At 42.1% G+C, this 27,528-nt stretch overlaps 1 protein-coding gene across 1 annotated transcript in view; it reads left to right on the top strand.

Annotated features, from left to right (window-relative positions):
• Window positions 1–636: 636 nt before the first annotated feature.
• Window positions 637–27,528, top strand: part of LOC138591516 (palmitoyltransferase ZDHHC14-like) — a 60,642-nt gene continuing 33,750 nt past the window's right edge. Inside the window, exons 1-3 of the mRNA XM_069662140.1 lie at window positions 637–1,149; window positions 2,479–2,773; window positions 20,222–20,382. Coding sequence (XP_069518241.1) covers window positions 2,532–2,773; window positions 20,222–20,382 — 403 coding nt within the window. The 5' untranslated portion in view covers window positions 637–1,149; window positions 2,479–2,531. The remainder of the gene's footprint in view (window positions 1,150–2,478; window positions 2,774–20,221; window positions 20,383–27,528) is intronic.

Genomic DNA, 27,528 nt, shown 5'->3' with positions numbered 1-27,528 from the left:
TATTATGGTGATTCACGTCCAAGTGTTCATTTTTCTGACAAGTTTATTTATAATTAGTTATTTGATGCTGTCAAAATGATGATTGACAGCTCTGTTGATAAATTCTGCTCCTGCAGCCAATCAGTGCCGGGTGAGCAGAGTAGAGGACGATCCACGAGTGGAAGCGTAACTAAAAAAATCACTACAGTCATTGAAGTTTCCATACCTGTGAACGTTAACCTCAGACCAACACAGAGAAGCTATTCTTCCTGGTAAACACGCCGGTGTGCGGGATCCTTGCTGCTTTTTTGGTAAGTTAAGTGTGTGTTTGGGTTAGCGGAAGTGGCTTCGGCCGCTTCCCTCGCCGATCTTTACTGCGCTCCATATGATATCACCATCGCAAGATGGCAGCGCCTATCACAGGGGCTATGTTGGCATCAATTTCGTACAATTGGAGCAGATGGAGACGTGTTGTCCATATACAGTCATTGGTTTTACCCCATGGCCACCCCAGGCCCCTCCCTGGACACGCCCCTGCTAGTAGGAAACCCCTAACGGACGCCTGGAGGTCCCTGGGCCACGGTTTGGGAACCCCTTTAACAGCCCGTCCTCCCTTTGCACCTCCTTAGTAGTGACTTCAGCCTGGGTTGGAGGGGGAGGAGCAGGCTGGGAAGCTCTGCTCTGCTCCCATGTTGATGTTTGTTGTTTGCGAGGGTGGCAGCAGTTCGGTGTGTTAGACAGGGACACAATGTGCACGGAGGGTTGTCGACTGGCCTGCCTGCACGCGTCTTGGGGAATGCTGCAACTTTTCCCGAAAAGGCGGATGAATGGTGAAGGTTTCTGGTGATTTCTGATGAAACGGTCGGACATATGGCTGTGAGGTCCCGCTTGGTTCGTGTTGTGCGCAAAGACTCGTCTCGTAGTGTCTCTGTGAGGATGCTGGAGCTCGTCTGAGTGCACCCCGTCGTGTGGTCTTTCTCTGGATTCCCCTTCCCTTTTTTAAACCAAGTTCTCCGGCGACAAGGGGAGCAATTTCAAACTATTTTTTCACCCTTAAACTTCTAAAAATGCTGTTCTTCGCTTTGTCGTCGGCTCGGAACAAACCTGGATAACGAAAGGAGCAGCTACGTGACAACACCCCAGCACGACGAGCAGCGGTACTTCGCTCCGGTAAGGCGGCGCTTCAGCTGTCACACAGGCGGGCAGAGCAGAGACACACAGCCGGGGTGTGGAGCCCGGGTGTCTGCAACGTTATGTGTCTGACAACGCTGCTCACACTCAAACCTTCACGTTAGCTCCTACCGAGGGAGAGAGCTGAAAGTAAAACAGCCAAAACAAAGCGTGTAGTTATTTGTGTGAAGTGAGTGGAAAGCGAGCTTAATAACACAACTTGTCCAGCGTGCTGACATTAAGTTACCAGTCATAGCTGGTTAGCTTTAGCCGCACTTTAGATCCAAATGCTAACCAGGTTGCTTGCTAACAACAGGCGCTTTTAACGTCAAGCTTTGGTATGTGGGAGCTTCTAGTGAAGTTATTTGCCAAGTTAGCTAGCGCGAGTTCAGCCAAACATGTCTGACTTTAGTTGTAGCTTTCCTGAGTTTATAAAGGTCTAAGTTAGTTATGTTTTAATAAGCTACCGACATGTATTGTAGCGACGTGCTACGCTCTATGTCCCACCATGCTCCGCGTTTCTAAGAAACTAGTTATTACTATTAGTCATTTGGTTAAGAAAAGTCCTGCCGTTTTAATTGTTGAGGTTTGTTGTTAATTGTCAAATGTTGAATATTGATTCTGTTACGTTTAAGGACGTTTTGGATTTAATTTGAAATAATGTTTTTGTGTAAACCGTTAGGGAGAGTGTCTTTCTGTTCTCATAATCCAGCTGTTGATTATCTAATACAAGACTTCTCAATGGCGTCATTTACAGTCATTAAAGCTCCTGTGAGGACCTTGTTGTTTATGTTGATTGTGGCGACTCCAGTGGACAAAGCAGTGCCTCTTATCTCTTTGCTGAACTTGTCCTGTGCATACAGAAGTGGTGGTTTATAACCAAAAAACCTCATCCTGCTTTCTGTAACAGTCACATGTCACTCACTTTAGTTTTTTGCCTTGGAAAATGTAAACAAAGGTAGCTTGCAGTTAATCGCTTAGTCTGACACCTACCCCCCGCCAGTGGTTTCATGCATTGAAAATAACTATACAGAAATAATCAATCTTGTTGCTGATGGTCTGGTTTGATTTTGTAGGTCATATAGAGTAATCATAATTTCAGTCTGTTTAATAACCAGAAAAAAACTCCTCATAGGGGCTTTAAATGAGCCTTAACCAAAGAGAATTCCCCTGTGTCTTCCTACATAGTGCTGGTGAAACACATACCTTTGAAATCGCTACAGTATGAAGGGTTAGCTAGATATTGTTAATAACAGGAAGTGCACTTTTCACAAACTTTTATCTTTCTACACTTACCCCAAAGACTGAACTGGTTTATTCTCTTCACAGAGGCACATCTGCCCCGGGATTTATTCAGCTGTGGGGATTTTAAGCAGCAATTGATGCATCTCGGGGTATCTGAGTCCATGAGAGAGTGCGAGTACAGCCAAATAAGCACTCGCAGCTCCACACCAATGGAGACCCCTTACAAGAAAAGGACCCCAAAGAAGAAGAAGTGGGAGTCCTTCCCTGGTCGGAATAAATTTTTCTGCGATGGGAGGATTATGATGGCCAAGCAGACAGGGGTTTTCTACCTCACCCTTGTCCTCATTCTAGTGACTTGTGGACTTTTCTTCACCTTTGAGTAAGTATTATTCAAGAATGTGTCCCCTCGCTTTGTGCTCCCATCTGCTATTTACTTGTGCACACTGACATTGTGGATTAGGGATTTCAGTCCGTGGCCTCAGCTGTCAGATAAAAAAGTTTAGATATAGGTCAGTTATGTCACTGGCATCACTGGGTTTATTTCCTATGATCTCCTCGTGGCTCAGGGAGATGTCAGTAAAAACTGGTTTGGGATTAGGCAGAAGCTTCTCTGTTTTAGGAAATGAAGAAGATATAATACATAAAGTATCTGTAGTAGAGGTGGAGATGCTGATGTAAACTACTCTGTGGTTGTGTTGTAAAGGTGTGGATTTCCTCCTTTTAATTTGTTTATGGCTCCTACAAGCCCTTGCATGATGTAAAAAGGGGCAGTCGGCTTCAGTTCCAGATTCAACATTGTTGTTTTGGTATGCTGGTATTGCTGTCAGAGTATCCTCCAGCTAAAGGGCTCCTCCTCAAACTACTCAAGTTGGCAAACATCAACTTAACTGAAGTATCCTTGAGCAAGATCCTGAATCCTGACCTGTTGCCTGGCTGTTGTCCAGGAGGAATAAGGGGTTTAATGTACACAGTGTGTAATTTGACCTGTATAATGATCACATGGTAACTTCGCAGAGGGTCACCTTACACTTTTTGTTTCTTATCTGTCTCAATCAGTTTCCAGGGAACCGGATCTCCCACTATAGGTTGGTTTAGCATGTTCTTATGTTGCCAAATATGCCAGACATTTCTGACTTAATGACACATCACCTAGGACTTATAGGTTACGCTTCAGTGTCAGTTCGCGTATGTGTGCCACTTAGTCTTCCTTAATCACAGCCCAGCTATCCCCACAGGAGCCCTCTGTCTTTGTCCCACCGGTAGACAAACCTGTAATCAACAGGCTGAATGTAGTGCTTCTGCACACTGTCTGATCCAGCCCCTCATCTTCACATCATCCTGGCCCAGCTGTGTCTGAAGTGCATGATACAGCATGTAGACCTAGACAGTGACCTGAGTGCCGGGGAGTACAACCAGAGGGAGAGAGGGACTGATTACTCAGGAGTAATAAGGAGAGAGTTAATGCACTCTCATCTATCATCTCAGAAACCCCATCTTTGCTAGATAAGATTCCTCCTCCGTGGTGAGATTTGTTGCTCAATCGGACAGTCTTTATCAGGCTAAAGTGCTTTAGGGCCAGAGAAAAGCTTAATAGGCAAAATATGTGCTGTGGTTGATGGTTGCTGTTCAGTATCAGGACTGTAAAGACAGACAGTCCATGCTTGATGATGTAAGGGTTAATCAAAGGACATAAAAATAGTCAACAAATTGGATTTTCTACTGTTAATTTTTGTACTACTACTTATAACTTATTAAACAAGAGTAAGAAAACCTCCTTTTCCACCTTCAGAATGTGAGGATTTTCTGCTTCTCTTTGTTTTACATCCTTGTAAATTAATATCTTTTGGCCTGATGGTCTCGCACAAGATGCCACTTTGGGGCTATGGATCAAATGATTAGACGTCAATTGAAAAATAATTGGTAAATGGATCCAAAAGGAAAATAAGTGTTTTTTTAGAGCTGTAATATGAGGGTGAAACTGCCAGTTTGCTTTCTTCGTGTGTTTAAGTCCTTTGCAGACGTAATCCTCCACATCTATCAGCAGTGACCTCTGGACCACTTCATCTTTCAATACATTGTCACCACAGCACAGATACAGACATAACCCGTGAGCAAAGGGCAGACAGCGAGATAGAGGGCATTGCAGGATAAAACCTCCAATCATCTTAACAAGAGAACAGTTGATAAATAGACAGAAATACAGGGGGAAACATACTGCAGTGTCCGTTTGAACCTGGATGATCCCCAGCACCCACATGGAGGATGCCAGATGCTTCCTGATGATACCTCTTCACCCCCTCCCTAATACAGCTTCATTTCCTTTGCCGTTGCCAGTCAATGGAGCCCAGTGTACTGTCCTCTGTTTGTTGTGACTACAGGGGACATTTTTCAGGAACACGATGCAGCCACAAAGCCACATTTCAGCTTAGATCTGTCCTCCCTGTTTAACTGTCCATGTCCCCAGGCTGACCAAGTCCTCCTGGCTCTCCTCTCACTCACTATTCCCCCCACCCCCCACCCCCTCTGTGCTCTCCTCTCAGCTGAAAGCAGACATTTATCGGACAGGGCGATAGTCAGCAGACCTGCACATTGCCTTCTGTTGTCATTAACTGTAATGCGTTTCGATTAGATGTGTTTTTCTAACCCCACTCGCCGGTTATCAGCATAGTGAAGAACAGCTCTCCATTCAGCATGAGCAGGCTCCTTCTGCTCTGTCGTTTGAATTGTCTCTGTATCCTATTATTGTACCTTAAATTAGGAAGACACCTGGCCCTTTTCTATTTAAAGATGTTCAGATTGGTGAAATCCAGACAGAGTCAACAGATGGAGAGTGTTTGGAGATGTAGAGAGATCTTCATGTCCCTATTTTTCTTTCTGCTTGTTTTCTCTGTCTGTCTGAGGGGTGCTCAGCCATGCACAATAAACTCTGTTAGTGACCCGCAGACTTCATTCTGTTTATTATTGTGTTGCTGGCTCCCCGCAGACGTCCATGTGTGCTGTTTTTGCACATGTTGCCTCCCCTCTCTTCTGTCTCGCGAAAGTTCTGTCAGGCAGATGTTTGAAGTGGTGCTATTTGGTTTAATGTGAAGTAGTATTGGTCAAAGAGAAGGCTTAACATTGTGGATTTGGTAGTTTTTGAGGATGATTAAAGGACCTTTGTAGCGCTGAAATGAAACACGATGATATGTGGGCAGGTAGAGCTGGGAGATCCAACTACCACCTACCACCTGCTAAGTGGATGACCACTGACTCATGAGACAGCTGCCATGTCTTTGAGTTTTTGTCCGATGGTTGGATGAAACAAGAAAGTTGAAGAAGCCACCTTTGCCTCTGAGAAGTAATAATAGGCAATTTATAGGGCAAATGATGAATCACTGGGGCCACCAATAGGTCACCTGGTAGAGCGGCCGCATGTACAAAGGCTTATTCCTGAAAGGAGAAGTTCGGTATTTTTAAACCTGGGCCCTATTTTTTTTTTTTTACAAATTTGGGTGTCGAAAAATACCGAACTTCTCCTTTAACGCAGAGCTCAGGTTTGATTCCTACCCAGGCCCTTTGCTGCAAGTAATCCCCTCTCTCTCGCCTAGTTCCTGCATCTCTTCAGCTGTCTCTATCAAATAATGGAAAAAAGTTAAAGAACATGAATCACAAAAATAATTGTCAGGTTAAAAAGGCTGTTTTTATTTTCACATTAGCCCTGCATGAAAAAACTCAGGGCCAACTCATTTGTGGATTGCTGCATGCTTGGTCCCATCTGTTGTAAGTGGATGCATGCCTTATTTCCATACATTTGGGTGAACAGGGCTCTGTGTACCTAAAGGAACTGTTAGCTGACGAATGTTTTGCATACAGCAAGAGCTACTACTCAGGGAAACGGTTATCTTAATGACATGTTGGATGTGTAAGTTTACCCAGGCTTATTGCTTGAACTCTTTGCTCGGTAAAAGAGGAATCTAATTTACTGTCTCTTTTTTGCAGTAATGCTCTTGCAAAAATTAAGTAGATGTGTCTTTATATCTGACAGTAATGACCTTGCACATACAGTTCACCTGCATGAATAAATGCTCATATTCCTCTACAAGAACTAAAGCTGGGGACTCAGGGCAGGACATCTCCCGGGGCCACGGTCTGATTCAGTGATACAACAATAGGTTAGTCTTTGATTTAAGCGTCCTGCACATTCAATCTCATCTAATTTATGTCCTTTAGTAAAGCCTGTAACCATTTTATTTATGGTGCTTGTTGGGAGCTGTGCACTTCCTGTGAGTGTTTTAAAGCTCTCTTTTGTACTCTGCACAGAGCGCTACAAGAGTGCTGAGGAATCTGTTACATTTTTCCACTATATTTAAGCTTTTAGCTCTGAAATAGTTCGAGATGATGTTCACCCTCACATCAGGTTCTTAAAATAGTCGCCCTTTTTCTTGTATGGCAAGAAACAAATGAATGGCAGCTGCATTAAAAGTTTTGGGAATGAAATATAATTATGAGAACTGAAACTTGTTGATACCTGATATTTTGGCATTGGGAGGAATTGATTGGCAGGATTCCTGGTTTGATCGAGAGAAGTTTTGACATTTGTCGTTGGCTACAATCTTTCTGACATGAATGCCATCAGATGCTTTTTTACTGAGAGACAGGACTGACAGGTTCCTTCTTCGTTCCAACATGTAAACTTGCTTATACTTAACATGAAAATCCAGAAAGCCTGATGAGCAATCAAACTAAAATCTAAGCAGCCTTAACCCGTTTTAATGACTTGGTGTTGAAGAAGTGCTGTCAGTGTAGCCGGTATCGCCTCTGTACCCCATTCACAAATATGTACGTTGGCTGTTATACAAAGCTTCGACTATTTGTTGCTTAGAGTTTTCCATATGTGCCGGCTGTCATTAAACCTTTCCAGCTGACTACATTATCTGTGTTTCAGGTGACGTCACCAACATTTTTAACATCATTTTACTGCATAGTGAGTTCAAGTTTGTGTTACTTGCACGCAGCACCAAAGCCCTCTCAGAAAGCTTCAGAGAAACACTGACTTTTAACACAAATCTGCTTACTGGTTTTAGTTTTTGAGTGATGAACAGTGAAGGAATACTAACCTACAAACAAGCACATACAGTATAAATGTACTGGCAGCAGCTTAGCTCGCAGCCCCACAAGTGCCGGAACCTCGTGAACAATGAATGAACTGAATTTAACTAAAAAGATTGACTCAGGGGTCTGATGATATGAATTGTAAACGTTTAAGGGACAGCTCCACTCTTTGTAAACCACTTACACATGCAGCTAAGATCAAGTGTAAAGCTCAGCAGTTGATAAGAGTCATCAAGCTTTACTGTGAGATAAGGAAGGCAACGTGTAGGATGGTCATGAAGAAAGCATAGTGGCTTTAAATAGGTAAAAATAGAAAAAAAGTTTGAAGATGTTTTTAATTTGTGGCAGATTAAAAAGTTAAGTGTTTGGCTGACTTATTGGTTCTTCTAAGTAAGGGATCATTTATAGTAAGCAGGTTGTTCTAGCAGAATGAAACCTTGACAGTGAGTCTTTTCTCACTCTGAAGGTTTTCTGTCTTTCATCGCTGTCAGTCAGTTGACATTTTCTTTTCCATTCACCATCTTTAAACATCGGCGTATCCCACACTGTGTTCCTTTTAATGTTTACTTCATGTGCTGTCTTCAGTTCTGTGGCTCTCTCTGTCGTAGCCTTCAGTTTCTGCATCGTTTAACCTTTGTTGCTTTCTCTCCGCTGTTTTCATCGCTTTCCTTTTTTTCCCTCTGTAAACAAACCGACGTCAAATTTCCCGGACTTCTTTCGGCAGATTGATATGATTACAGTTAGTCCTCTGGATTGTGTGATTAAAGCCTAGCAACGGCAGGTTCTTTATAGCAACGGTGTGCTATCAAGGCATAGCAGACCTCGGAATTCCGTAATTAACCAATCAGAATCACGTATTTAACACAGCCGTGTAATAATGTCAGATTAACAACTCTGGAGAAACATTAGTAATATTACATGTGATGGAATAAAGTCGACATATACTTGACTAAACACTGACTATGGTCTGTTCTAATGGTCTTAGTTGCTCCGGCCCTTTTTAAGTCAACACAAACACTTTATTGACATGAGCACACAGGTTGTCATGTACCACAAGCTGCTGTCCAGCTCAGAGGCTTTGCAGGTTGTGGGGGGTGGGGGGGGAAGGGACGCTGAAATGTTGCAATGGCACAAAATCATTTTAAGTCGACATTATCATGTTTGTTTGATAATGCGGCCCGTTAAGAACACTGTAGATGGACAAGTAGGCCAAGTTACTTAGAAGTCATCAATTTTCTCTTCCTATGAATAGAAAACCCTTAGACCCCATAAAAGAACTACTTTATGACTACGCCGGTCATTGAATTTGTGCTTCACTCAGAGAAGACAAAAGCTCTCTCGACCCTTCAGTAAGCGCGCCGTCTTTTGGCTGTCCAGCTCTTAGAAATTGAATGCAGTAAAAAGGGTGACTCTTTCTTCCTAGCACAATGTTAGTTCTGCAAATTGTTCCAAAAGAATAGTAAATCTGTTTGCTGCATGCTAGGGCAACATAAGAAGTCAGCTTTTGTGTCATAAGGCAAACTGTTGCAACAGAGTCTTTGTCCACATAATTTGAACAGGCGCACCCTGATGGTTTCCCAACACAAGAAACACATTCCTCTCAAGTAAGAGTTTGGAGCGGTGTGCCATTCTTGATTTAGTCTCACTGGTTTACATTTAGATTAATAGAATAAATAGAACTTAAAACACACTGATTTGCTACTTTATGGGGCTTTTTAAAGTAGGTAAACAAGGAAACATCATACCAGACTGTTTAATCATGCATAAATGTCAGCCAGCAGGATCTAGGCCAGTTAAAAATGAATTTGTTTTGGATGGTAATCCCTGACAGGACCTGTCAACTACACTCATTGAAACCAGGAATCGTGTGCAGCTGTAGCTATTTGTAGTGCGATATCTCTCCCTGTAAAGGTTCAAGCCTGCAATGGACCCGGCAACTGTTTGTCGCACGGCTTTCCTGTGCCAGTACATCTTCTCCCAGTACCATAGATATGGCACATGTTGGGTACATCCTCACAGATTCAGGGGTTCTCAGATGCATGTATGACCACTGTGGTCCTCTGAAGCCGTGTACTGCACTTGTGACATCTGGATGAAAGGTTCCTGGAAATCACGCTCCCATGAAGTAGTTTTTGGCAAAAATGTAAAATTTGCAAACGCATGTCATGTTCAGTGGTTTCATTGAAAGATGAGTTGGCCCACAGCTAAGAGGAGGTTCATGCTCTGCCATCAAAGGCAGTCAAAATGTAATAAAAGGTGAAGCTGACAAAGCCTTGTATCCCTGCAGCCCACAGGAGTAGTGAGACGTTGGAGTGACAGGCCACAAAATGAAGTGCTTCAAATGCATTTCTTCAAACATCCATGTGTTTGCTACAGCATCACTGTTGAGTTATATCTTTGGGTAAAGTACATCGCCTCTTTAGCAAGCACAGAATTTCAGGCCCAGATGCTGCATTGTGCGTATACGTGAGGATAACTGATCTATGTTTAACAGGCTTTTTTTGCACATCACAGGATATCGATTGCCTTCAAAGCTGCATGGTTAAAAAACCAGAGTGCAGTTTATCTCAGGTGACACTGAAAGGACAGCCAGTGAGCAGTGCTGAGTGAAGCGCGCTTCACATGGTTACATCAAGCAGAGATGAAAGTCCCCCCAGCTTAACTCCCGGCTGAGTTTTGAAAAACTGGTTGGCATTATGAGAGGATTTAGAAGGAAATGTGATAACGGTAATCTGGATTGGATTATTGTTGAGATTAGTGCACCCTTTGGGAGGCAAATGAGTAGGAAAACCTTGGGAGACCCCATTGAAGTCGAAAGATTACCTTTGGCGTTCTCTGAGAATAATCAACATGTCCCGCGACGGCACAGATGACATTTACTGAAAAGCTGAGCTTTGATATGATTCAGCAGGGCGACGTACCAGTGAGGAATTTGTGTTCAATTCTCATCATGTTCTTGTTCTGATATTTGCTGGTAATTATTTAGGAAGAAATAAGTATTCTTTGGGTCATCTGTAATTAAAATTTAAGGGATAAATATTGCCATGTCATCAGTGTCAGTCAATAAAGGCTTTGATGTTAATATGTCTGCTGATATGACCGCCAGATAATATGACGTTAGGCTCCCGCGATGCCACTCACTACACACTACTTCACAGCCGACCTTGCACAGTTTTGTTCCGTACAGACCGGCCGACTTGTGTCTGGAGTCTATATTCTGCACAAGCTTACTGTCTCAATCTCTCTCCAAACAATTATCAGATTGCTTTATGCTGGTGTGCTGTAAATTGGGGGAGAGACTGCCTGATTCTGAAGACTATACCAAACTTGAGCTCAAAATCTCCCAAGTAACGACTAACTAAGTTGTTCCAGAGTTCTACTGAAACGACACACAGCAGCGGAACAAGAGATGTGACTTCATTGTTTGTTGTTGTCTGAGTCATCGAGTGAGGGCTGAAGGCTGAGTGTTTGAAAGGGTGCATTTGAATTATTGTTCCCATTCATGACAAAATCTGATCTGACTTTTGCTAATTGCATGGGCAAAGACTTCTACTTAGCCTTCTATTATAATATTGATATGATATAATATAATAAAATACAATACATATATATATATATATATATATATATATATATATATATATATATATACTACTCCTAATAATAATAACTTTATGACACGTATTTTATGCATAGACTGTATATAATAAGTGGAAGACTATCTTTGTTTTTTGAATCCAGAAGTGACCTTCATGAACGATATTCACTGCTGCAACTTCATCCTGATTGACAGGTAGCAACTTGTCAGTCAAATGTGGCCCCCACCCCTATAAAGTCTCAATCCTTCTCTGCCTTTTTCTAATTTGAAAATGTTGAAGTTGTGATTCTTAGTCAAATCAAATATTATTCTTACAGAACTCCTGACCTTCCTGTGCTTGTTTAGTAAGAGGAAATGCATGCAACCTGGGTTAGATAGCTGAACTGTCTTTGGTTTGTTTGTCTGGTTGTCGAAGGACAAGAGAGTTGATCTCATTTATTGTTGTAATGCGATGGGTGGATTCACTTGTGACGTGTAAATTGGGTTACTTTCTCACAGTTTTCAAACATACACTATATTGGTTTATACTGGCCTAGATTTTGGCTCTTAACTTGGTTGGGTTGGTCAAAGCTTAGCCACATCAAATGTAACAATAGTATGTGTTAAATTGATCACGAGTCAAGACGACAACGTTGAACAAACATTCTTGTTCACGTGTGTAAAACCGGTTTAGAACAGTAAAGCTTCAATCATTCCCTAATACCTTTCTATATGCAACAACCACTCTGCTGCAAAGATTAATAACATGTCGGTGTGTGTGGCTCTGTGAAGCCATCATGCAGTGAGCTGGATCTCTTATTCTTCAATGCATTATTCACACGCAGCTGACTGTCACATTTCAGGAAACACTGCTGATGTGAGTAATGTCTGACACACACTTCAGTAGTCTGTCACCACTTACAAACTGAGGTCACTCGAGGAGTCCTAAAGTGTACTCACCAAAAGGAACACAAGGACCCAAACATACTTTAAAACCTATATAGAACGGGAACATTTGAAAAGCAACGACTGCCAGGACTGATGATCAATGTTTGAGGTTTCCAGTCTGTGCAAGACTTCAGAGGAAAATTGCAGCTGTGTAAATTTGGTGAATGTAGAGCCGCTTTCCCACTGGTCCAAAAACCCTGCTAACATTCGGCTTTTTTGCTTAATGGCAAAGGCCACAATCAGATCCGGGTCAAATGACACAGCAGTGGACCTGGGTAATTATTGCCTCGGCTCTGATCGGCATTGATGGGAACACCAAACCTGTGTCGACACGCTAATCTCCCCCTTTCCGGTAACTTCTGCAACTCCTTGTCATCGTCTCCGTCCAAGCAGCGCTCGAACATCTTCCAAATTTGTCTCGCTGAGTTTGATAAATAGACCGACTGAGTAATAGATACAATAAAGACCTAACCAACGTAACATCTTCACTGTTTACAAACCCTTTTTCGGGCCCACTTGTGACATCAGACGGTGACGCAGTAAAAAAGAGACCTAAAGGAGTATACTTCACTGGCTATGGGAACAGAGACAATCAGAATCTATAAGCAGGTCTTCCCGGGTCAGAGAAACCTGTGTCAACACACTAAATGTAGGTGGGAAGGGGGTATAGGAATGGAGCATTTGGCCCTTCTCTAAACTCCTCCCTTGAATGGCCGCTGTCCAATCCTACGTTAGCAACCGTAACTTTAGCTTTCATGTGTCATGTAGTCCTGTCTGTCTACTTCTCTCTGATATTTGGGAACTATGTTTTCAGAAATTTGCTATTATTTCCCTTGGAACATCGCTCACTGTTACAGTTGAAAAGGCCATAATATTGACATGCCGGTGCGAAAGCTTACAGCAACAGTAACCAAGGGAGGTGGGACTTAGCGAAGGCTCAATTAGCCATCCTTATTTAAATAGGAAGCAAAAATTAGATATCATCAAGTTAACAAAATGTCACGCTGCTGCTTATTGCTATCTGAACGCTTGTAAGTGTTGTCTGATTAAAGTCATTACTCATTGTGCATTATGCTACTCTAAGCTCTTCAGTGACATGCACCCATATCTCTTGCAGATCAATAACTGTGTATCATTATGGCGTGTTCCCAAAGAATTAGCTATGAAAGTTTTATTGCGCAGTCTGCAGCAGTCACTCATTACTCCTCACAGACTGTGACAGTCATGCTGTGTGCTGTATTTTTAAATGGGTACCTTTTTGGTGAGAAGAGCAGTTACCTCGGACTCAGACTTTACCGTCAGTATTGTACACTTGACTTGTTCCAAACCTGCAATTGTAGTGCTCGGCTTCAGCTTTGTTTGATTCGAATGACAAACATATATATTTGTTAGGCTCCAAGAATTCTAATGAGTTTTTGTTCTGCGTGTTTGGTTCACTTTATCAAACCTGTAACCTGTGACAGATCCGCCTGCTGAGAGTTCTCCCTGTTATAATCTGAGCATTGGCTGCTGAGGTGTTTATTTGACGAGGAAACATTTCTTTTCTCACCTTATTGAGTATTATTAACCGGAGTCCCTCGTGTCATCCATAGCTTATATTTGGTTTATAATTATGGGTTGTTTTAGGCCTCTTTCCTCTCAGTGTTAAATAAACAGGAATGAAAACTGTCCACCTCTAGGCCGGATGAGGTCGGCTGATCCCTCATTATGTTTGCGCTCTGAGTGAGTTTAGGCTCAGGATGTGTGATGAGGATAGACTTCTTCAAATCTCATCTCCCAGCCTTCCTATTTACCGTCCTACAGTTAGAAAGCTAAGAAATGAAAAGCTTTGCCAAGACCAAATAAAACAATAAAAAGAAGCTCTATTTCTGGATCAAATCCCACAATCCTTCAGTGTTCGTCCTCATCAACCACAGGGTCTGTTGAGACATTCAGGGATTCTTGTGAATGTCACATTGCTGTCTCGATCTTGTCGAATGTCTTTGTTTCTTTTTTCTTTTTTCTTTCCTCGGAGGCTTCAGCTCACTCATGTGGCTGTTTCCAGGGTAACCACATTCCTGTTCAAAATTTACCATGTCTGACATTGGATGCTGTCCGTCTCCATGGCAACAAAGCCCCCAAAGCCCCAGTTAAATATAAGATTCGGTATCAAAACTAAAAGGGAAATGAAAATTTTACATTGAAATTGCCCAGTTCATCGTCGACATCCGCTTCAGCAGTCCTGAAGAGAAAAGAAGGATTGCTGAAATAGCTTTCTACCTTCACTGCTCATGTTCAGGGACTGATAACAATTTATATCCAGGTCATCCTAAACCTCCTATCCATCCTACCTGTGGCTCATTCCTCATATCTCTATTGATCCATGTGTATGGGAGAGGCAGGCTCCTCTCTGACGGCTTTGGTGTTAAATCTCTGCACGTCTCTCCTGACCTGTCTCTCTGTGTCACACATGACTGCCTTTTCATTATGCTCCTGATGTCCGACACATTGAGACGCAGCCGTTGGGGCTGTTCTCCGAGCCATCTTCGTCACCACTCGCTGGATGACGAGTTTTGAAATTTAATGTGTTTTCATGGAAGAGAGCACAGATCTGGATGCTCAAGATTTCACTACTGAAAAGGAAATAAGACTGTTGGTTCATATTTCTAAATAACCTTTGAATTGATCTGACATTACAACTGGAGACTTTCTCATTGATCACTTTATAACCATTCAAATCTTGGCGTTGGGTTAATTGTTACAGATGTAGCACCCTCACTCAAGGTCTGCCAAGCTCTTAACACCTGCAGTGATTTCCCATCAGCACCTCTAATTGGTGGATTCATTATGTGATGTGTGACCAATCAGACGAACTAGAGGCCAGACTGAATGGCTGGATGAAATGATGTCGGGTAATGACATGAGACTTTTCTGCACAAATGTTGGACTATACAATTTCAGTATCCAGTATCAATCTGCAGACTCGTACACACTGGGATAATAAAATTAAGGAGGATAGACGGCATTGGTTTGCAGGGCTGATTTGTGGCAGCTGGAGCTGGGTGATATGACATGACTTATGTTACAGATGCTATATTGATGAATATTTAAATTGATCACAATTTCTGATTGTAAGATGCTGCCAGTTTAAGAAGTATCCCAATAATGAAGGAGGCCTGAAGACACCAGACTGTTCATTAGTTAAATTTTATGGTAATTGTTCAGTAAATGCACTAAAGCATTTTAATTTTAATCTTTGTTTAAGTCTAGATGATTAAAACCATTAAAAACACAGTCTGTCGTCCTGACGCTCTTTGGCTGACATATCATGTCCGGGGGCGGGGCTGCGAGCTGCTTCCAAGAGCTAAGCTTGTCTTTAGGTTAGGATTCCTGCCGATTCCACCATTCAATGGGCTTTTAACGGGGGCCAAAGTATCTGCAGGGTGCCCTCCTCTTCAAAACATATTGATCTGGTAATTAAAGCTGGTAAAATTACTGAATTAAGGAGTTTCACATTAAACATCGGTCTTCATCAGACGCTGCCTTACACATAGGAAGCTGAAAGTCGAGCTGCTGCTAACTGTGCTTGTTTATATGAGCTCACCTTTTTTTGTGGGTTTTGATTCCTTCAGCGTTCATTGTTTAGCTGCTGCTAACATTAGCTCATCTTGTTTCTAGGAGCTCTCCAGCACTCTTTGGCAGACACAGGATATCCAGTGAGGTAGCTGCATGCAGCAAATAACAGAAGTTAACTTGTCTCTTCCTCTGTACACTTTTTCACCGGCAGACCAAATATTGCTTTGCAGTTGAAAGTACGACATGTACTTCACGTGAAATTAAAATGCTGCAGACTAACTGGATATGTTTTCTCTATATAGATGATCAAACCCCCACACAGCATTGAGAGTGATGACAGCCAAAGTCAAACATCTTTATCAAAGTATATTTAACCCCCTATCAAGATGTATTTATTGCCCAACCCTTGTGCCAGCTTGTTTTTGTAAAGAGATTTTTTTGGCCTTTGATAGCCCAGTGAAGATGGACAGGAAATGTGGGAAATACTTGGAGGACTCTGTACACGGGGCGGCTGCTCTACGGCTGAGCTAAACCAGCACCCTGAGCCTCCTTGTGTTGACTTTACCAGCATACCATACTTTGCTATACCTGTATATTTCATGTGGTCCTGCTGTATCTCACTTTAGAAAAGCTGCTGCAAAGACACTTCAGGTTTGATTAAAAAAAAAAACTATCACTGTGATTTATTTAAGGAGGGAGAAAATCCTGCAGGCTCTAATGTGGATATTTGTGTTTAACTAATAGCTAACAGCAGGGTTGTGTTTGCCATGTGATGATGATGTTAAATTTTTGATGCACTCAACTCTCCAGACAGAAGACAATGGAGTGAGCTCTCTCTTCCTGCATGACTGGAGTAGTCATCTCTGTTTTTTAAGGAGTTGTCCTTTCGGCTAACTGGTTAGAGACCTGGAGACGGGCAGCCAAAGCAGCCAAACTGATACTTGCAACTGGTTCGCACACAATGTTTGCAGTCAAAGTATTTTGACAGGAGGGGAAACAGAGCTGCTTTATATTTAAACAAGAACAGGCAGATAAAAAGCTAAAAGATTGCCCCAACCACAGATGGGAATATGCCCTGTATTAGATTACAGTCTCAGGAAAAAGTGCTGGATGATTTGTCTCCACCTGGCCCTTCAGCTGGAAGAACTACAAAGCACTGAAAAATGTATGCTGTGTGTCTGACATACGCTCTGTATATTTTACATTGACACAGTCAGTGTCCAGTACAATGACCTCTGGCACTCCAGGCAACTTTTAAGTGGAGAAATGTTTGTGCTGCACTGTGTTGTCCTGCCTGCAGCCCCATGCTGATGTCCCAGACATCCCAGTGTTTTCTGCTTAGTTCAGTCTCACTCCAGATGTAGAGCAGCAGCAGGACCGGCCAGTGTCCACTCAGGTGGGGAAATGGCATGAAATGTCAACAGTTTGACACAGCTTTAAAAACAACATGAGTATTGTATGTGTTGGATTCAAAATTGGCTGTTTCTGGGATAAAGAACACTGCTTATGGACAATGTAATAACTTTAAAGTCTTTTGCTAGGGCGTCAAATGTTGGCTGACCTTGTCGCCGGGCTGAAGGGCATTCATCTCCAGCCGTTGAGGTGAAAGTAGGGAGCGTGTGCAGATGATGCTAGAACGGCATTTAGCACAGATCAGCAGATCTAATAGTCCAGGTCCATATTTACATTCTCCCCATCCGCTGCCATTGACGGAAGCCAACACGGCGAGCCTAAATATAGTTTGGCTTGGTTCGTCAGAGTAACTGTTGTTGGCATAGACCATCGGATGTAACTGCCCTCCCGAGGTGTTACCATCTGAAGGCTGGTGAGAGGGTGCGATAGGTCGATGGTAGACATTATACTACTTTATAAACTCTGCTGAAGTGATGTATTTAAAGACGGACTGTTAGTTTGACATCTTTTGAAATCTGTAGCATTTTTGTTGCACTTCAAACTTACATTCAAACGTCCACCAGTTTACATTTATTGTTAGTCACCACCATCTACCTGCTTACTTTAGTGATCATTACGTGTGTTGACTAGTTGACTTTGTATGGTGTATATTTGGATATGAACCTTCACATTAACCACTTTATATTTTCCACACCATGTTAATTTGCTTGTTTACTTGTTCTCTTTACTCTCTGTTGCAACTGCTGAGCAGCAATTTTTTCTTGACTTCAGTGTGCAGTTACAAACAATGCGGTTAAACAGTGTTACAGTAGTGGCTGACCACTGTTTCATTGTTATTATAGCCATCCCTGTCCCTTTAAGCATCCTCAGTTCGATAATAATCTATAGCTATTGTGTGTCCACTATGCTTTTGAAGTAATAATCAATAACAAGAGTGCAGTATAGTGCAGGGAATGGCAATAATACCTGTTCCCCCAACAAGCTCCACCACTGCAACTATTTTGTTCATCAATGTAAATGATCCTCCTTGTGAGAAGAAGTGCATCCCCTGTAAGACTCAGTAATGCAGTGCATAGAATACCTACACTCAAAGCCTTTTCAGGATGGTCCAATGTAAAGTATTCTGATTTTATTTTGACAGCAGCTTCTCATACAAGATACACCCAACCTGCATGAGGCACTTAGTTACTTTAAGACAAGAAGATGAACAAAAGCCTTAATGTGAACGCTAATATTTTTGTGAACCTCAACAGCACTTTTTGCACTCCTCACTAACATCCCTATGTATGCTAGTACTTTTCCAGAAATGGGTAAACAAGTTTATACTCCCAAATTGCGTGTAAAAATGTCTGAGATTTCCAGCATAGATTATTGGTCAGTAAACCCACCCTGTGGAGCCTAGAAGGAGTATAGTAAAACCTGTGTGTTAACTTTAGAGATAGACCGATATGTTTTTTTCAGGGCCGATACCGATACCGATTATTAGTAGTCAAGGAGGCCGATAACCGATATTTGGAGCCGATATTCATTTGCAGTAAAAGTGAAAATATTGGCATCAAAATTTTGAATAATACAAACTCCAACACTTAAACTTTGTTTAAATGCCTTTAAGCATATGTTTATTAAACAAACAACCAAAAAGCGTAGGGAGTTCCCAGGGTCCACAGCATCTCTTATAAAGTTAACTGAAAATTTAAATAAATAAATAAATAACTTCCTGAAGTTTTATAAAGTAAATAAAACAAAGTCAAATAGAATTTGCAAAGAAATGAACTCTTATCGGCCGTCGGATTAAAAAAAAAAAAGACCGATGCCGATATGCGTCAAAATGCCGAATATCGGCCTATCCCTAGTTAACTTATACTGAGTATATTTCCCCTAGCTTTCTTTATGTATTCCCCGGTATTTGAACGTATTTTTAACCATTCCTCCTCGCTAATATCACACCCTAGGTCCTTCTGCCAAATGATCCTCAGATTTTTCACAAATCTTTTTTTGTAGCCTGTTAAGGGTAATTGCAGGTAATTGCAAAAAACATAATCACTGGACTCTTGTCCTTACTGAACTGGCACTTTATAGCCCCTCATAATACACTGCCAGTTCAAGGTGGGATTATTACGCCTCTGTTACGTTTCGTCTAATATGTATAAAGCACGGAGGCGGGAATAGTGGGGCACTGTGTGCGAGTATTTGAAGCCCGCACTGTTTGTTCACACCTCGCACACCCTTTGCTTCTGCAAAGGCAGCATGACGGCGGAGCTTCGTTACAGCACTGAGGAGGAACCGCAGTGTAAAAAGGGCTGATGATACAGTCTCTCAGTTGCAATGACTTACAAAAATTACCCTTACTTTCCAGATATTTGTTCAGAAAAAGACATAAAAAACTCCATCCGAGTACAGGTCACTTATCTCAGATATCCCCTTTTCTAAGCCACTTTTTCTCAATACGGACGGATGGAACCACATGTTCATTTAGTTTTTCTTGTCTGGAGTAGCACCTCCTTGCTGAACCCAAACCTAATCCAATGGGCTTATTTCACAGCGGACATTATTACTTCCAACAGGAGGAAAAGCACAGGTGTTAATAATAACTTTAACAATGGTTCTGTTCTATTCAGGTATCTGAGAAAGCCATGACAGGCAGTCAGCATGCACACAGCCAGGACCATGAAATTGAAGCACCTAACTGCAATACAGCCATCGTTAATGCTACTATAAACACCTGTGCTTGTCCTCCTGTTGGATGTAAAAATGTCTGCTGTGAAAAAGGTCTATAGACCAGAGCCTAACAAAAGAAATGGGTTGCAGCCGCATGTCTCCCGCCTTTTTGACTAAATGTGATTACTGCAATAACCACTGACACTGTTGAGAGTTTAAGGGGATTATGGAAGATTGTCTCATTAGAGCAGATTACAACACACAGGATGACCCTTCTATGTGTGCCTGCTTGTCACTGGGTTATATCCACTTACTGTCATTAAGCAACAAGTCGCAGGTATAACCACTGCTAGTAGAGTACTTTTACAGGCTTGCTGTTGTGTACAAATGTTTACAGTAGGTAGAGCAGTTTGTATTTAGGCAGAATAGCTGCTGCCCCTCAGGCCATCAGCTCTTTGTTGAGGCTGTTTAAACTCTCAGGTTTGTCTTGCTTAGCTTAGCATTACTGCTCAGACAGAATCATGTGTCTCTTGTTTGCTATTCGCTCATTTCTCTCCCTCTTCCTTTCTCTTCCTGTCCTTCCAGTTGTCCGTTCCTGGCGCAGCACTTGACTCCAGTTATACCAGTCATAGGAGGTGTGCTGTTTCTGTTTGTATTGGGGACCCTCCTGAGAACCAGCTTCAGCGACCCAGGGGTGCTGCCCAGGGCCACACCAGATGAAGCAGCTGACCTGGAGAGGCAAATAGGTAAGACTCTTATTAAATCATTTAAAAGCTACTGTGAGGAACTTTGGTTTTGTGTCGATCGTGGGGACCCCTGTGTGATCCTGTCCTGTACATGCTTCAGTCGTGTTTTCTGATCATCCTGCTGTCTTTTAACTGACAAACATATCACTCAATGTGAATCTTTTCCATGGCAAATGTATAACAGCACTTCCTATCTGCATGCTGATAATCACTTTGTGTGACTCTGACGCGGTGGCAAGGGTAACAGGCATTAAAAATAACTATCTAGAAACAGTTAATCTTGTCGCTGATGGTCTTGTTTGCTTTTGTAGCTCATATACAGGCATCAGTATCATCTTTCTAGATGGTTATTTCTTACTACCACACTAATCACACTCGCTTCTTCACCTTATTAAGTTTTAATTCACAACCTACTTTAATCTTATCACTTTGCTTCAGTCCCCCCAACACACCTACACCTCTGCTCTCTGCTCTCTGCACAGCTGCTGGCCCCGCCCCCCTCCTTCTGTCTGTCTCTGTCTGCTTTGTTGACTGTCTTCATCAGCAGTCTGTTTAATTAAGTCACAAAAGTTAAATATTTGATCTCGTGAGCCGCGTCTGCACGAGGGACGTTATTAATGACGTAGCGATCAAAACGATTGATCGGTACCAAATGACATCTGCACCTTTTTATAAGCTTTATAAACAGCGACAATCAATAAATTGATAGATACACAATACCTCCTCATTTCACTACAATATTGTGGCAGCTGGCCGGAGGGACATCACCAGGGAGCTTCAAGTTTGATACTGAGCACACAGCTGATATAGGAAAGTGGATTGTTTACATTGCGTAACAGAACTGCATATGATCCTGTGTGGACAGAGAGCGTCCGATGTCAGCGATGCGGAGCGGACCCTCTTTTGCCGTTAGAACACTGTGAGAGGAGTAAACTGGTCCCGCTGTTGTTTATGTGGTTGCCAAGACTTTGCGAGTGATTGATGTCCTGTGACTGCTGTCACTGTTTCATTGCTCTTCCTCAACGAGTAAAGGGGCGAACGACCGTTCATTTGGAGCGGAAATCTCCAGGACACATTATAGAAATCTGAAGCAGCGGCGGCAATGATTCTGTATGTAGCAGAAACACAGAGTATCAGAGTATTCAGTGTGTTTCATAACCAGTGAAAAACTCCTCACAGGAGCTTTGAGACTTCCAAAAGAATGAAAACACATTATTGAGGTTTTGTTTCTTCACATCTGCCCCCACACCTCACTACCTCTGTTTATCATTTTGCTTACTAGTGATTGTTTTTATATCTCCATACAATGTCTCCCATGAGTCCATGGTTGCATTCATCTCAGGTATTGTATTTGTCTTTGAGTTAGAGCTCGGACATAAATCGATTTACTTACAAACACTTCCTTTTGTCTTTTGTTGTTTAAAAGCCCTTAAATCCGAGTCCATCACTGTCTTCTGACTATGTAATTTATGGTTCATGTAAATAATACTAAGTATTTAAAAAGTATTAGAAATTAGTTTCAATGCAACACCCAAATACTGTCATGTGAGTTTCTATAAACTTCGCTGACATTGGGTTTGAAGTGGGCCTGGTTACACACATTTATTCTAAACATGACACAATTAACGGGCCATGTACTGATTAGGGGTGGAACAAATTATCAATACGGCAATATATTGTCGTTCTGACTCGTGCAATACAATTATCCATAGGCTGGTGCCTGATATCAGTATTTTAATTTACAAATATATGGTGCTCTAGACAGATTTTCCTGCAATTTTTGACTCGGTTTGTCACTACCTAATGACTCCTCTCAAATCCAAAGTCCTAATTTCTTCTATAGCTCTGTAGATTTATTTTACAGACTGAAAACACGTACATTGTGTCATCTCAGTTTGTGTCAAATCTGTTAAAATGACACCAATTTGCAGTGAATAAATACATGAATCCTGCATTTGACCTTTTTAGGGGCATTTTTTATTCTTCAGTTAATCAGGTATCATGATGTAACATTATATGATTGTCTTGCAATACATCAATTATCGAAGAATCGCTGTTTCGTGATATTATCGTTATCGTGGGCCACGTATCTTATCTTGATTCCCACCCCTAGTACTGCTGGCCTGTGTTGTTAAGAGTGGACGGACAGCGTTGTCTATTAGGCTGGTAGAGTTTACCTCTGCCTGCTGATGATCTATTTTCGGCAATGGATGTTGATCGTCGTCAGGAGGAGTTTATCTCTGTCATAATACAGCACTAGTTAACGCTACAGGAACCATCATTTAGCAGTGCATTCATAGCTTTGAGAAAATAGGGGCATCTCGGCTAACGTTGTATGTGTATGCTAACTGCTAGCTATGATTTGGATAAAGGATTTTGTAACTCACTGAATAATTTTCTGATGGAAGTGCTGCTGCTTTCTTCCTGATTGTGACTCAGACAGCTCAAACATACTGTTAATGGCTGCACTGATTGTCATATGCGCTGTTGTTCGTTCAGAGCCAGGCAGATGTCAATCAGAATATGATCGGCCATGCTTAACAGTCTTAAGAAAGGGTCCAGCAAATAAGCTGTTTGAAATCAGGTATGCTATTAGAAATGAAGGTTTATTATTTAGTTTTAGTTAGATTTTTGTGAATGCTTATTCAGACTCTCAGCCTTGATATCTTACATGCATGTTTACTATTTCAAGCCACATCCAGAGGCTTTAAGACAAAAAAAAAAAAAGGTTAAAATGGTTAAATGGTTGTGGTTTGAACAAATCTGAATCTGAGGCCATATCACATCAAGCGTTCACCGACACCAGAGGCTGTTTTCCGCATTTAGGCTCAGATGAAGTATTGTTGCTGTTTGACCAAATGGCCTTTGATCTGTTTATTTCACTCCAACTTCTCCAAGGGCCCACATCTGATGCATTACCTGACTCATAAATTCATCTGGATAACTTCTCAATCTAATTTGTGATGTGAAAGGTGAAGCTGTTGGTGCATTAGTGAATCACTTGATATGGGTTAACTGAATTACAACATCACAGCACGGACGATGGCTCGCCTTGAGCCAGAAACAGTCGAGATAAGTTTGTGATGAGGTTTCAGTCTGTTTTGGAGACTCAGGGATGGTTCATAGTTTAAAATTCATTACATCACATGTAGAGAAATCAATAACTAATTTTAAATTACACGCATTAATGTAACTGAGTATCTTGATGCAGCTGTTTGATTTCATGAGAAGTAGTTGCATTGCAAAGCAGAAATTGACAAGAACTTGACAAAAGCCATTCAAGACTTTTAAATACAACTTGTACTGTATTTGCGATATCTCATGGAAAATGGACTTGCATCAGAGCTAACATGAAGCTAAGCTAAGCTACAGTGTCTCTTGTTTTCATGCATTTAGTTTTAGATACGTGCAGTTAAAGTTTTGTTTGCTTACTTAAATTAAAAAAGTGTTATGACATATGGAAGCAGTGAAAATGTATTAAGCTTCACAGAAGTGAAACCACTACATATATGCATCCATCAGACATGATAAAAGTTGCTGTAAGTGTTAAAGTCTAGTCAGAGTGCAGACAGCTACATGTGGCCTCTTTCATAGGAGGGAAGGAGACCATCAAGGGTCCTTTTAAACTGGAATTTACAACCTTATTTATTTAGTTACTCGCCATTAAGTTGCAGGACAGAGTGGCCAGTCTCCAAAAGTATCCTGCTGCCCAGTGGCTAAATGGATTATCACCACTTTACTCAATGGTTTAACTTTGTAAACTCTTTTTATAAAACCCCTTATAAAGTTTTGGTCCTTTTATTTGGAATGTGAAGCTTCTATTTTCCAGAGACGGTCCTTTCCATGCTGCAGGCCACTGGGGCCTCATTAAACAAACTCCAGACTGGCTTAATTAATCTCATTAGGAGACTTAAAAGCTTTTGGAGGGAAGGTAAAGTACAGAGAGCTCGGAGCAGTGGGCTGAAACAGCACTGTGCAGAAGTACCATGTCATATTGGCAAGCATTTTTTCAGAGGATAAACAAATTAAAGGCTGAAAATATGAACAATGTTGACCCAAATACCAAACTGCCCCCCTCTCTACTATTATTCCATCCCCATTGGCTTGTGTGCTGTTTAAAGCTATGCTTTGAAATACACAGCGTCTCTGTTTCTGAACTGGAATCTCTTTTTCACAGACCATTGATTGTAGTCAAAATGTCGCTTGTTGCCCGTAGCTGAATTTGCATTTGCTCAGGTGGTGATGTGATAGAAGGATTAGGCTTTTCATAATGGAAATTCAGCTTTAAAATCCAGGGCATCTCTCCACAAACATTTCAAACTAGTGTATATGAACCAAGTATACAATCCTTTTAAAAGTTAAAAAATGTATTTCAGGATTTAAACGATAAGCCAAACTAACCTGAGAAACATCCATAAAGTGTTGGACTGCAACTCCCTTGTTCTATGGCGCAGGATAAAGGACAAAATTAAGACTATAGAGAGGCAGAAGGAGGCTATATCCTTGCCGAAGCCAGCCACTGATCTGGCCAATGATAAGCCAGCGCTGGTAACTGAGAGGCTGGCAGTGGTAAATGAAAAACCACCTATTCATTTGACCAGGGCAGCAAGTCATGCAAAGCTAGCAGCCCATTGGATCCACTACTGGCTAGGCTGGTCATTAGCTTCCGAGGCTAGCAACTAGCATGCCAAAGCTATCAACCATTGGATCCACTACTGGCTCGGCTGGTCATTAGTTTCCGAGGCTGGCACCTAGTACGCCGAAGCTAGCTACATTGGCTATTGACTTGGCTGGTCACTTTCTTCTGTTGTATTTTATTTGCGGATTGGAGCCACATGCGGCGTGCCATATTGTTCCACTTTGACCAACAGCTTTGTGTTCATGCAGGACCAAAATCTTCATATTCATATCCAAGAAAATGCTGACAAGAACCAGACCTTGCTTGTTGTCATTGTAGTACAGCTAGATCCCCTTTCTTATCTGATATGTTTCCCTAGACCGCCCACATCCAATCAGATGTCTGCCAGTAGACTAGAAGACTACTTTAGTGTTGGTGCCATTATGGGTCCTATTTTCTTCCATTTAAAAAACTTGGCGTGTAACAGCATGAACATTGCCCTTCATCCTCCTCCTTCTTTTCTCGTCCCTTTGTCCAGACCTGTGCAGGGCAGTGCTGTTTGGTTCTAACCATGGCGTGGCAGCTTGACATGCAAGACTTTAGCAGCACATCTGTTAGCGCTTAGCCTGATCATCCAACCCCATCCGGAGCCCCAACATCAACCAGCCTCACAATATCTTCTTGTTTCTTTCCACTTGTTCTTCTTCTTCTTCTCCCATTTGTCTGAATTTGGGATTTAAAGTGCATTTTGGAGATGCAAAATAGTTAACATCTGCTTTCACTGCCCACATTACCATTTTTTAATTGGTTCATTTTGTTGTGTGTTTGTACATTCTTGCTCTACTCATTTCTCTCCCCGGCCTCCTCCTCGCTTCCTTCAACAAGACTCATTCCTGGCAGTTTCTTCCTCGTCTGACTAAGGCAACTCTTGTCCATTTTTATTCACAACTTATTTTTCATCCAATTTGCCATTATGTAACTGTGCAGACGACGATAAGAAGGAAGCAGCTGACAGGCTTAGCGAGCATTGCTAACTTCAGTGCTGCCATAATCTAATGTCTCCTTACTGCTGTGGACTTTGTTTCCCATGTGCTGCTTTAGATTTGACGAACACCACGTGCACACTTTTCTTCACCGGTATTTTCGATACCGGAATATTGCACATTACTCACTACCTAAAATCACTGACTCCAGCCCCCAGCAGCCCTTGCCAGACGTTTTGCATTTCACCAGCTGCCTCATGAATAGATAATGATGTTTGGAAGTCAAAGTGCTGCACGCCTCGAGTTGGACATCACTTCTATTGATCTGTTGACTACACAACAGAGGGCCGAGTGTCTGCACAATACGAGATATCAAGGTATCTCCTCCTCTCTGTACTTCAGGAGGGAAAGCTGATAGCCAGGCCCCGGCTGTCATCACTGTGAGCAGAAATCTCTGCCGTCTGCAAAATGCTTTTAGTGCGTGAAAAGGAGGTTAGAGTGGGCGGCATGAAGTTAAGACTACCTCAGACGAAATCAAATAAGGCATGTTTGCAGAGGTAAAAATATATATGAGAAACTTATGACGGATGTTTCTCTGTGTGTTACCTTCATCCTCACTGTCTTGTCACTCCACAGCAGAAATGCTGTGAATGCCTATGAAGGGTAGAGAAAGGTAGCACAACTTGTTGTTTATCTCTGCTTGAAATGGAGACATGACTTGACTTCTCTTCTCTTCAGTGTGCCGTGTTTGATGTCTATCATGTCTGCCTGCCTGCCCAATATGTCAGGACTAGACAGGCTGGCATCAGCTCAGACACCACATGCCAAATCCAAAAGACTCTCTGAAGCATTAATCAGAGCCAGAGATGGCCAGAGCTGCCTGTTACCCTGCTTCCATCTAATATGGTCCGAGCTAGCTGGTGAATGTCAGGGCAGCCACACTGTGTTTTTTTTCTCCAAAGCTGACAGCGAGACTCAAGGCCAGCTGAGAAATAGATTTTGGAGGGCTTAGAGCTCGTGCTGCCGGAGGAAAGATGGGCACATCAGTGGAGGATGCAATGACATTTAGGCTTTTCAAGGCTGCAGGGGCAGTCGATATGGCTGGTGAAGATGGGGTCCCGATGCTACATCATTTGTTATTCATTTATTTTTTCAGTATGCATCTTTGTGCAAGTTAAGCAAACGATGTTTCCATGTAGAATATTTTGAATTCATATGTTGGGATTGTAGAAGCATGATTTACTGATCAAGGTCTTATGTCCTGAAAAAGGCCTTGTTCATTAAAGTCGAGCCGCCGTTTTCTTTGTTTCTCACTATTGCTTTGTGTTCAGCACCCTGCCATCATGAGCAGTGCGGCCTGACTCTTTCCCCTCTGCCAAAGTGTATAATGTCATAACAAAGGGAAAATTGCGTAAGTGTGCTGCTTGTACGAAGCTTGTGCCTCGCTGTGGGGACAAAAGCTGGACACCCTGTCGCTGATGCAATCGAATTGGTGACCCAGTGAAGGATGTCTGTGATTTTTATCACTGTAAATGTTTTGCTTCA

This window comes from Semicossyphus pulcher, unplaced genomic scaffold, assembly GCF_022749685.1.
Source record: "Semicossyphus pulcher isolate SPU_LCO1_2020_fin unplaced genomic scaffold, fSemPul1.0.p SCAF_14, whole genome shotgun sequence".
Classification (NCBI taxonomy): Eukaryota; Metazoa; Chordata; class Actinopteri; order Labriformes; family Labridae; genus Semicossyphus; species Semicossyphus pulcher.
Note: the sequence above shows the minus strand (reverse complement) of the source record. Positions and strands in the feature narration are given on the sequence as shown.